The 11943-nt window shown below is 32.6% G+C and overlaps 2 protein-coding genes across 3 annotated transcripts; both read right to left on the reverse strand.

Moving 5' to 3' along the window:
* Positions 1–1549: 1549 nt before the first annotated feature.
* Positions 1550–2532, reverse strand: LOC112422033 (uncharacterized). Its single transcript, XM_024784746.1, has 2 exons — positions 2449–2532; positions 1550–2353 (listed from the first exon to the last, which is right to left on the reverse strand). The coding sequence occupies exons 1-2, from the start codon at positions 2530–2532 to the stop codon at positions 1550–1552; spliced, it is 888 nt and encodes a 295-aa protein (XP_024640514.1).
* Positions 2533–4325: 1793 nt separating this feature from the next.
* Positions 4326–11428, reverse strand: LOC25495006 (phosphoenolpyruvate carboxykinase (ATP) 1). Of its 2 annotated transcripts, none has more exons than XM_039834865.1 (13): positions 11278–11428; positions 10614–10880; positions 9249–9421; positions 8681–8834; positions 8353–8437; positions 7208–7308; positions 6668–6966; positions 6319–6492; positions 6131–6196; positions 5348–5526; positions 5094–5263; positions 4832–5000; positions 4326–4728 (listed from the first exon to the last, which is right to left on the reverse strand). In XM_039834865.1, the coding sequence occupies exons 2-13, from the start codon at positions 10871–10873 to the stop codon at positions 4582–4584; spliced, it is 1977 nt and encodes a 658-aa protein (XP_039690799.1). In that variant the 5' UTR covers positions 10874–10880; positions 11278–11428; the 3' UTR covers positions 4326–4581. The 2 variants fall into 2 exon arrangements, with proteins under 2 accessions (XP_039690799.1, XP_013453689.1); XM_013598235.3 differs by having other exon boundaries at positions 10614–10891; positions 11278–11426.
* Positions 11429–11943: the final 515 nt, after the last annotated feature.

The raw sequence follows: 11943 nt of genomic DNA on the forward strand, positions 1-11943 counted from the left end.
CAATTTTTCATTTCAGCTCACATTCTTTGATTTCTTTCTTTTTCTATCTTTCTTTTGTTTTAAGAGTGAAGTTACGATGTTATGGTAACATCAGTGACCTTTCATACACATCGTCAAAAGTGACCTTTGTGGTAGTAGTTACGAGGTTAGTAAGAATGGTCAAAGATGGTTGTCACATTTCAACTTGTATTTCAGATCTGTTTGGATGTTTGGATTTGAGACTGTTTCAATCAATTTCAACCTTCTCCTGCTCTGCCATCTTGTTCTCCCAAAATTTTCTAAGGATGTCCGAAGGGAGTGACAAACATTCTCCGCCTTCCACTTCCACATTCTTCTACCACAAATTTAGCTTTAGACGTCAAAGATTTTGTAATAATTAATGTTATGTATATGTAATTGTAAATGTATTTTGTTCGATTAATAAAATGTGATGAACTTTTACATTTTGTTTATAATTTATATTATATCATTTTAAATTCTGTCATTTACAAGTATGTCATTTTGAATTCGGTCAAAATTGATTAATCACAATTTGAATTATAAAATTCAAAATACGACAAACACTCTTCGGACTATAAAATCCGAACAAGAATAAAAAGGATCAATTCAAAGAGTGTGTGAGAAGATGATAGGGTGCGAATTTTTTTAAAGAAATTAAAGTTTTAGGCCATTCAAATGATTCAATTAAATTACATCTGATTAGTAACTTCATGGACGAAAATTCAAATGACCTATATTTGCAGGGATGAAAGACCTATTTAAGCAAACCACCTCGCCCAATCATCACTTGTCACATGGGCACCACGTCGCTAATGACAGCCCACCTCAGCAAAAAAATCTAATTAGGACCAAAAGTCAAATGATTAATATTTGCAGGGGCAGATTGGAAGGATTAGTAACTTTAGAGACGAAAATTCAAATGACATATATTTGCAGGGACGAAAGACATATTTAAGCCATTTTTAAAATATCGGAAAATTTGAGGACCTAAGTGTAAAATTTGAAAAATTATAACACTGAAGAAATTTGAAATTTATAGCATTTAGGTGTAATTTGAAATTCCCATAAATTTTCATTATTTTAAAAAAATTTCAAATTATTATCCAAACAATAGAATTCACCTCAAAACATTACTTTACGTCAAAACATTCCCTCATCCAAAGTCCAAACACAGTCTAAAATTTAACTTATAGGGTCATCATATGTGTGTTTTTTTTTCTTTTTTACACAGGGTCATCATATATGTGTACCATTTTTAATATAGAAAACTGGTACAAAAATCTAATTTACAACATTTTTCTAAAAAATATAAATTAATAAGGTTTCCGATTTGTATAATATCTTAGAAAATATATATAAATATTTATTTTTTGAACAAAACTCACAGTCAAGGAAACATTTTTACTTATTAATTAGTGTATTAGACAAAAAAATAAAATACTCATAAAACTGCAGCTTATTTGAACAATGCTTAAGAAAAAAAACTCAAATCATTTGTTACTAAAATCTATGGAAAAAATACATTTATTTTTTTTTGAGAGAAAGAAACTTAAATCATTTCATTAAAGATTAAATCAGTAATACATGTTGGGATTTCATCAAAGATACGGAAGCTAGAACTAGATGTGGCTGCCTTAGCTAGAGTATGTGCAACCTCATTCGCTTGCCTCCTAGTAAACTCGACATGAGAGTTTGTTAAAAATGACCGACAGAAATGGATGCTACTGTCCATTATGGAACCAAATTCGGTGACATCTCCACTGCCTTTGTTGAAATAATCCGCTACTCGTTTCGAGTCAACTTCAAAATCAACATTTTCGAGTTGAAGTTCATGGATCCACCGAATTGCATGATACAGTCCCAGCGGAGAGAAACACATGATTTTTGATCGGACATGGAATCCTTTTGAATCTCTAATACACATGCCCAAACCAATCTTGTTGTTGACGTCTGAAAAAGAGGCATCAATGTTACACTTGAGTCTGCCACTTCTAGGTTTCCTCCATCTGATGTTTGAATCTCCATCTACTACCTGGTTAGTGTGATTGCGAGGAAGAGTGGTATCAATGTGACTATGATTAGACGGATTTTGCTTACGATTAGCACTTCTCCAACCTTCTAAAAGATGGATAGCTCTTACCATGATTGTTGTGGTTGAATCTGTCACTTGTTGCCACAACTTAAGGTTTCTAGCTTTCCAGATACTCCAAATAATAGTGACAATATTCTCTATTTGGGTTGTAGACAATATTCTCAACAAATGGAATATAATATCTGATGCATTATCAAACAGGACCAAAGATGGAGATATCAGGTGCCAAACATTAGCCGCATTCCAAACATCGACAGCTGCCTTACAGTGAAACAAAATATGATAATTGTCTTCATGGGATCTTCACACATAACACAATTTGAAGGGCAATTAACACCTCTGCTTCGTAACTTTACCCCTTGTTGGGAAACAATCTCTAGCTTCCAACCTTGTTTTCCAAGCATAGCAACATTAAATGCTGCCAAATCTTTGAAATCCATACCTCCGTAGTTATGATATCATCAAGCAACTAATATCATCAATTCATAAAGTTTTTCGAAAAAGTCATGTACGATTTCGCCATTAATAAAGTATATTAGTCGTGAAATTCAAGAGTTTGATTTTCGCTACAATCCGAAAGTTACTAAACGTATAAAAAAAAATCAAAAACCTTTTTTGATAATTTTTTTGAAAAAGTTATATTGAGTTTTATGGTAAAAGTTAAATTAAACAAACTAGAATATTATTTAATAAATTTTCTGAAAATTCTATTCAAACACAATATTGAAACTTGAAATAAAATACTCCATTTGTTTCACAATGAGTGTCACTTTAACTAAAAAAATTGTTTCAAAATGAATGTCATTTTACATTTCCAATACAACTTTAATTTTTTTTTTCCAACTTTACCCTCAATAAATACTCCAACTTTTCTCTTGCACAATTTTCAATGCAACTTTAGATTTTTCCTTTTCTTGACCAGTTTAGTAAAAGTGTTGTGTCTAATGATTATTTCATTTCATTCCTTAATTTGTATGCAATTGGCTAAAACAACATTCATTTTAGAATGGAGGGAATATTTCGATGAAAATGAATTCAACCCGGAAAACTTGTATATTTAAAAAAAACTCATATGGGGTGAACCATGCTAAATTTAAAATAGTTAAAGGTGAGAATGAAAAATGAATGTGTAAAAAGTTAAATGGTAAAATTGACATTTTTAATGGTTTGTCATGGTGCATGTATAGTTGTTGGGGTAAAATGTAACTTTTTCTCCAAGCGAACAAGAGAACATATTATGCGGTGGTCACACAACTTTGTAGTTTGTGGTCATTCTAATCAGAGAAATGCTAAAGTGCACGACACATTTTGTCGTGCAAATCCCACGAACTATTCATTCTCTCTTATATGCGGCAGCCGCTCTCTTCAACACCAAAATCCTCTTCGTTCCTTACCTCCACCAGGCAGTGAGATAACAGTGACGGTGACAACATCAACGGCGATGGTCGACAACAGTAGCTACGACGTGGGAGAAACCGATGATAGTTATATGGATGCGGAATGAAAGTCTAGCTACTGAAAACACATGTCGTGTTAATTCGTGCTTGATGGTTGTCGTGCCATCTAGCAATGCTCTTCTAATCATGACAGCACTGGATTCCATGTGAGTAACTTTGAGTTTTGTGACTTTGTTGTTATATCTCTCTTAACCAATTATTTCCTCTTATCAAAATAATTTGTTCTAATCATTAATCTATCAATTAGATATACTAAAGTCACAAAAACTCAAAATCATCAGGTATTTTCAGATGCACTACGGCCAGGGTCGGAATCTTTTTTCTTTTAGAAAGGGGAAAAGTTTCTTGGTATGGAAAATGCAGCGACGAAAAATAAACGAATATATATACGCCGTAGGATATATTTTAGATTGTAAAACATTTATGCTTTTATTTATTTTAAAAATATAACTCCACCGTCCGCATTCATCGTGCGAATCCTGTGCTTTAGTTTTTCGCACTATATAGCGTTCCTCTTTGGAAAGACATGGTGGTGTAAGACATAAAACATTACATCTGAAATTGCAACCATACACAGGATACAATCCATGTGAAACAATTGGAACCATTGCCTAGGAAAATGGTTAAGCGTGGCAGAATTGCAACAACCAAGGTACTTGTTCGGTTGAAGGACACTTTTTCTTAAATAGGAACTTTAGAGTTTTATTATGATCTTTGATATAGCAAAATGTTCGAGGTCCTTATGCTATTAGCAAATTGTTCGTAATAAGAGAGAGTTAAAGAAAAATGAAGGATATAGTGATATAATTTATTTATATACTAGAATGAGGACATGAAAATGTAAAGACTAGTACATATGACATATGAATAACACTCATAGGAAAACAACTTCAAAAGCGAAGACAAGCACAAATGTGAAGACTAGAAATATGAACCCGTCCCAACCAACCAATATATTATTATAAATAAGGCCACATTTATTCTACCCCCCTAACAATCCTAGTCCCACACACAACACAACATTGCTTCACTTCAAAAGATTGGACCAGCTGCAAGAATCTCTTCTGTGAGGTTGTCATCACCCTTTCCAATTTTGTAGTTGGTGAAGGTTTCAAAATTCTTCTTGAACAATCCACCCAGCTTCAACAATGTCGCATTGTAGGCGTTTTTGTCTGACCACTGGAATCCATCAAAAATACCAATTATTAATATCCCGTTTCTAAATTAGAAGTGTTTTATTACCACGCAAGGTGAATAAACGAACTGTTTTAGGATAACTTACCGCATTTATAGGATCCAGAATTTCTGAAGGGACACCCTCCACTTCAGTTGGGGTCTGAAGGCCAAAAATCTCACTCTTCTTGTATTCTGCCCCCAGGAGGCTTCCATTGTGAATAGCATCAATTATTTTTCTAGTATAACTTAGTTTGATACGATTCCCGGTACCATAGCTGGATTAATTTGACATAGACAAGAACATCATGTTTAGCGCGAAAAAACAAAGAAACTCAACAATATTGCAAAGAGAAGCACTAAAAGCATACCTGCCACCGGACCAACCAGTGTTAACAAGCCACCCTGTTGCACCATGACTCTCCATCTTTTCAGCAAGCATTGCAGCATACTTTGTAGGGTGTAACATTATGAATGCTGCACCGAAACAAGCAGAAAATGTTGCTTGTGGCTCCTTTATACCATCCTCAGTACCAGCCACCTACATAAAAATGGTTAGAATCATATAACTGAAGCAACATTGGTTTAGCAAATAGTAAAAATTAGTGAGAATGAAATTTATTACCAGAGCAGTATATCCACTGATGAAATGGTACATGGTCTGCGCCAGGGTTAGCTTACTCACAGGTGGTAGCACACCAAATGCATCACATGCCAAAAGAATAACATTCTTTGGATGAGGTCCAACACATGGTAACTTTGCATTTGGTATGTACTCTATAGGATAGGCTGCACGAGTATTTTCTGCAATAAAAAATTACCGCATGTAACTATCAGCAGAGATATATTTTCTTTTGCGATGAAGCACTAATACACACACTAGACACGACGCTAATAATAATTTTGAAAGATGAATTAATTGAATGTAGTCACATGTGTCGGACACATCTTCGATCAGAAATGTCAGTGCTACAGTGGTTTCTTGTAATAGATCATTACAATGTACAAATCTAATTAAAAAAAATCAGCAGCTGACAAGTAGAGGTTTGACTTGTTTATCTTTGAAATTAAAATATTCGTCTCTTTATTTAACACCGTCCTATAATCCTATCCATAGTGCCGTATTACAGGAGGTTTGTATTTTAATTACAAGTGACCTTTCACAATAACATATAGATTACTTGTTACATTACATATGAAGTACAACTTGTAAGGATGTACGAAGTCAACTGTTAATTGGCAAAGACAAAGTCACAGCTTAGTCCTCTTTTGTCAGCTATATTGAACAAATAATTTTAAATGAAACCATCTTAGTCTTTATACGCAACAAAAATTGATGAAGTCAACCATTAAACAAAAGAGTTAACAAAATCCAAATACTAATCTTAATAAAAAAATCGTTGATTACCTGTAACTGATTTGTCAGAATAATCAACTTCTCTAGTATGCTCATCAAACACCACGTTTTCCAACACTGGCAATGCAAAAGAGAAAACAAATCAAAAATAATTTTCAATGTTTCGAAAATTATATACGCGGTTGGAATATAGACCGCGGTATAAAAGTTTTTTATATTTGTCAAAGATAAACATATACCTGTACCAAACCTAATTGCATTCCAGATATCAGGCTCTTTCTCCCGGGAGAGATCGATGCATTTAGCATAACAACCACCTTCAATGTTGGAGACACCATTCTCACTCCAACAATGTTCATCATCTCCAATCAAATATCTATTATGATCAGTAGAAAGAGTTGTCTTTCCAGTACCTATTTTAAAAAAAAATAAAAATCCATTAGAATTATAAGAAAATGAAAACAAAAGCCATAACTAATATCCATGGCTAAGTATATATGATATATCTAGTGGAGTATAGGACAAGGAAGGGAACATATCGGGGAGCGCATGGCTGGCTGGAAGAGGTAGCTACATTGAATACTATACCTGAGAGTCCAAAGAAGAGAGCAACATCGCCACCTTTGCCCATATTAGAACCAGAGTGTAAGGAGAGAATTTGGCGCTTAGGCATGAGATAATGCATGACACTGAAAAGACCTTTCTTCATTTCCCCGGCGTATTGTGTGCCGAGGATAACCATTTCCCTTCTAGCAAGATTAAGATCAATGCTAGTGGAAGATGTCATGTAGTGAGTGAAACGGTTACATGGAAACTTTCCGGCATTGTATATAGTGAAGTCCGGAGTACCAAAATTCTCCAGCTCTTCAGGACTGGGTCGGATACACCTGTAACCAACCCAGTTATCGACTTTTTTTTACATAGTTGGGATGTTTTGCATTATTATAGTGATGCTTTTGCATACCTTTTTATTTATACATATATGAATTATATACAAGGCTTTCAACAATATAGGATACTTATCTGGTGGAGCTTATATACCTACCTTTTTGTCTTCAAGGAACAAAAGAGAAACCAAACAACTAGTGTTGGCAATTTTTTGTTAAGTATTCTTTAGTTTACACTTACATGTTGTGCATGAACAATGAATGGTATGCTCTGGCTGATACAATTCTGACTTTGATTCTGTTCTCTGGATCCCAATTCAAGAATTGGTCGTTCACAAACACCTGCGGTTACATAGTCATCGACATTGTTATTGTTTATTTCTTACTTTTACTAATAAGATACTTGTGCATTCGCAAAAGTGACTTTCTTTTTTATGTATGTTTAAAACATTATTATATCGAACGAAATTTCGAGGAATGCACTACTCTATCTTGTTTGCCTTGAGCCAAGATGACATTATAAAACTGAAATTTATTGTAAGAATAATAAAATCAACTTGACCTCCCAAACTTGTCCAATTGGAATGAATTAGTTTGAATTAATCAAAAATAAAATAAAAATCCTCATCTAAACCAAAAAGTTTAATAAATTTGATCTTTATCCAAAATTAAATTAGTCCATCTCAACTTGTAGCCACCCTTATTATAAAAATGGAAGTAAACTACTAAGTCTCTTTGTAGCAACAAAATAAATTCCTAAATAATCTTTCAACAAAAAGATAACAATGTTAACCAATGAATTTATAAATAATTTGTTAATTGAGATAAGAGAAAAGATAATTAACTGAGACAAAGGAAGAGATAGATGCTTTTTTTAATGGAGGCAATCAACTCATTGGTCATAATACAACAACACATAAAAGGACATGCCTTAGCACAGCATAGGCATGGTGCTCTATACTGTGAAAGGAATTAAAAGCATATATACTTATTCTCAGCATGATGAATTCTGAGGCTGAGTAATTATTTTCTTAAAGAATGGACACATATCTTTTATCACTTAGCAATATGCAAAATGGTGACAAAAAATATCCCCATATCCTACTAAAATACAAAGCACCGCAAAGTAACATCATCAAGATAATATTGTGTCACATAAAGGGTCAAGTAAAACCCACTTGTACAAAATGACAACATGCACCATTTCTATGTCATTATCATCTTAACTGCCATGAAATCTAAATGTTTTTGGCTTGAAAATATTAAAAAATGATATCACCATTTTTTGTGTGAAAGTGATGTTATATAATCATCACTTTTTAAATAAAATATTATTAAAATTATTATATATTATCACATTTTTTTTGGAAAAATAGGAATCATCACCTTGTCCAAAGAGTTCAAGTAATCAACTGCCCTTTCTCTATTCACCATGAAAGTCTCCTCATCCATCTCAATGTTAGGAGAACCCCTACAAATTACAAAATTTGCACAATATTATTATAGCATTAAATAATACATAATAACCTATGAAGCTCACACAGCAGAGACACGCATAATCCAAAAAGTATATGTAATGATATGTGTCGGACGCCAAACATATCTAACAGAGACACGCATAATCCAAAAAGTATATGTGTTTCCTAATAACAAATAAAATTGAAAGACAGAGATAGAAGCATCGAATCAAATATTGTCCAAAGTATGTACTTACTTTCCCCACCAAAGTTCATTTTCAGTAACCTTATCCTTAACCACACGCTTGTCTCTAGGAGAACGACCTGTCTTGGCACCAGAAAGTGTTGCCATTGCTCCATTGGAAGTGATGAATGATCCTTTCTCATACTTTATCGCCTGCTCATATAGTTCTACACCAAATCCAAACAAAACAGAAAACAACAAAATCAATTATACAATTTCACATTAATTATTGCTACCAATTATATTAAGGTAAGAAAGTGACAATTTTTTACATTAACTATTGTCAGATTTATGATTGATAACTTTATTATCATGTTGCATTATCTTTCAACTGTTAAATGTATATTAAATAATAATGACTTTGATCATAAAACGACAAGATTTAAATAACTAGCAATATTTCAAATAAATTTGTTAGAAGGTGACGTTTTAAACCATTTCGTACACTACATGTACAGAATTGAAGATTATAACTATAACTATCATCATAAATAAATTAGTTAGAAAAACATGACCAAATAAAAAAATCATAAAGTAAAAATTTAACTAAGGGAGGTTTAGAAATGAAATGAGTATAGTACCAGCTGGGGAGAGATTGTAGAGAACATGTGTAAATTTCAAAGCACTGTCACTAACAGCAATGGTTGGAGTAGGAACATGATGGTGGTGAACATGGTCAACCTTCTGGTTCTTGGCTGGATCTCCCTTCACCACCTTTGGTCCAGTTTCTCTTGTCAATGATGCAAGTGATGCACTGTTTCAAGAAGAAGAAAAAAATGTTAACATATTCACAATTTATTTAATAAACATATAATTTACACCGCAAAAAAAAATGAAAATTAATCTAGTTCAAAGTTCATTTCATATATCGTATCCAAAGACGATAGGGTGATAAATATCATTTAAAATTCAGTGTCTCAGTCTAATTGATATGATCAATCCAAAAATATCGATTTTTTTAGGGAAAAATATCGACTATTTTTTAAAATTGATTATCGGGGAATTTATTAAAGTATTTAATGTGAATATTTGTTTTGCTATTTTTTTTACAGAAAAAATTAATTTTCTATGCAAACGTGTGTGTATGGGAGAGACCCAAGATGAAACGCTGATTTGGTCCCACGCAATCAGAGCATTTGGCACCGTCAGATCCATCTCATCAGTTTCTTAGTCAAGGCGCCACATAAAATGGGACCCACAATCCCACCTTTTAGGTTGCCTAAACGGATTTTCCGCTCGTCTTCAATTGACTTAACGCTATATTGCAATAAATAATTAGATTTAGTGTATTACACGTATTATAAAATTTACGCCTTTTTTTCTTCTCTTTTTTGTATTAAGAAGATATTTCTACGCATAACTCATAACTCCGAAGACTAATTTTAGAGTTAGACACAACTATGATGTAAACTTGTAACAAAAAAAAAAAAACTATGATGTAAACTTCGCAAGATTAATACTTTAATTATAAGCATTTTTTTTACAGTACCAAAAAAAAAAAACACTTTTTTAAGGAAGTTATAAACACTTTTAGCATCTCCATCAATTAGTATATATTATAACCTTTAAAAAATCAATTATAATATTTGATCATTAAAAAATTAATTGTAGTTATAACTACGTAAAAATCCCACATAAATAATTTATGATTTATTGATGGTATAAAGTTTCTTAATACAGTATGATCATTCAAAAAAAATAGTTTCTTAATATTTTGAATTAAAATTAGACTCAAAACAAACAAAAAATTAATCATAAGCAATTGCTTTTACACGTTTTAAGTGTAATTTTTTAGTGTTTGACTGAAACGTGTAAAAACTTGAAATTAAAGTGAGATAAATGCAGGCACACAATTTAATAAAATCTAACTACATCACCGCTTTACCACTTTTTCCCATGACCATGAATCAAGCAATTATTAATTAAAAATGTGACAGAGATAGTACCTAATTGATTGGAGTTGCAATTTCTGGCGTTCTTGATCAGAAATCTGAGCAAATGGAGTTGAAGTTCCTGTATTAGGTGTAGAGGGTGCTGATTTCTTCTTCTGCAGTGAATGAAGTTCATCAATTGTTTTTGCATTTACGGTGGGACCACTATCATCGTGACAAATCCCGTTCACACTTTTCTTTGTCGTAATTTTTGGAAGCCCATTGCTCCCGTTCTCTGTTGCAATACTTCCATTTCCATTTCTGTTTGATGCCATTTTTTTTCAATTTTTTCTCTGCCAACCAAAAAATATAATTAAATATATCTAATATAAACAATGCTTTGTTTGACACTTTCCATGGTTCAAGATCAAAGATTCAAAGTGCATGTGTTTGACAAAGTTTTGTCAAAGCTTTAAGTACACTTTTACAAAATCACGGTGGTTTAACCCAATTATTTCAAACATGCACAAAATATATATAAAGGAAAAAAAAAAAAAAAACATGACACTGATACTACACGATATTGATGTAGTGGTTACATCCTATCATTTTATCAGTATTTATGTGTCGTTGTGGTGTTTACATAAATCATCCTTTGCATGTTTGCTATCACGGTGAATTTGTCAGAACTACATGTAAAGAGAACAACATTGTACAGCAAAATAAAAATAGAACGAACCAAAGAATTGTAGCTATGGATGTTGCTGAGGAAATCTGGAAAATGAGAAAACTAAAGAGAAACAAAGGAAATAATCGTAAAAACGACCATAAGAAGTGCAATAATGATGTAATGTGAAAGACAAATAGATGATGGAAATTTGCAATGTTGGTGATGTCCTTTTATAGGGTGCAGTAATAGCTTCCACTTAACTAGAGTTAGATATTAACTATGGTTAAGGGTAACCATGGTTAAATCCTATCCCTCTTGTCATCAGCGGTCAATACTCGACTCATCATTATTCGGAAATAAGGGGCAGCTGGTTAGATGACTCTGTATGTGAATGACCCAAATAGAGAAGCCAATCCTCTGTTTCTCATATCCAACGTAGCATACACTCATTCACAACTCATAGTTACAATATGTTTATTAAATAAACAAGATCATGTTACCCTATAAACATTTTTCAATCTTCTTTCTTTATAACACTTGGAAACTTTGTCAATAACAGCGTATCCATTTTTTATACTTATCTAAAACATGAAATTAATAATTCTTCAAATACCCCCTCTAAAATAAAAAACTTCAAATACCCAACGGTTCTATATTTTTTTTTTGTCGGTGAAGTTATGATATGATTTAGAGCTTTTTTTTGAAGTTAACCTATATACAATTTTTAAAAATTTA

The sequence above is a fragment of the Medicago truncatula genome, chromosome 5, assembly GCF_003473485.1.
Source record: "Medicago truncatula cultivar Jemalong A17 chromosome 5, MtrunA17r5.0-ANR, whole genome shotgun sequence".
Taxonomy (NCBI): Eukaryota; Viridiplantae; Streptophyta; class Magnoliopsida; order Fabales; family Fabaceae; genus Medicago; species Medicago truncatula.

What these genes read in the sequence shown, in the direction of transcription:
- LOC112422033 (XM_024784746.1), bottom strand. Translation starts at nt 2,532, where the DNA reads ATGGATTTCAAAGATTTGGCAGCATTTAATGTTGCTATGCTTGGAAAA. An exon ending in AGATTGTTTCCCAACAAGGG is followed by an intron (nt 2,354 to 2,448) that starts GTAAAGTTACGA and finishes TTTCACTGTAAG; the next exon opens with GCAGCTGTCGATGTTTGGAA.
- LOC25495006 (XM_039834865.1), bottom strand. Translation starts at nt 10,873, where the DNA reads ATGGCATCAAACAGAAATGGAAATGGAAGTATTGCAACAGAGAACGGG. An exon ending in AATGAACTTTGGTGGGGAAA is followed by an intron (nt 8,438 to 8,680) that starts GTAAGTACATAC and finishes TGTAATTTGTAG; the next exon opens with GGGTTCTCCTAACATTGAGA. An exon ending in TCAGTGGATATACTGCTCTG is followed by an intron (nt 5,264 to 5,347) that starts GTAATAAATTTC and finishes ATTTTTATGTAG; the next exon opens with GTGGCTGGTACTGAGGATGG.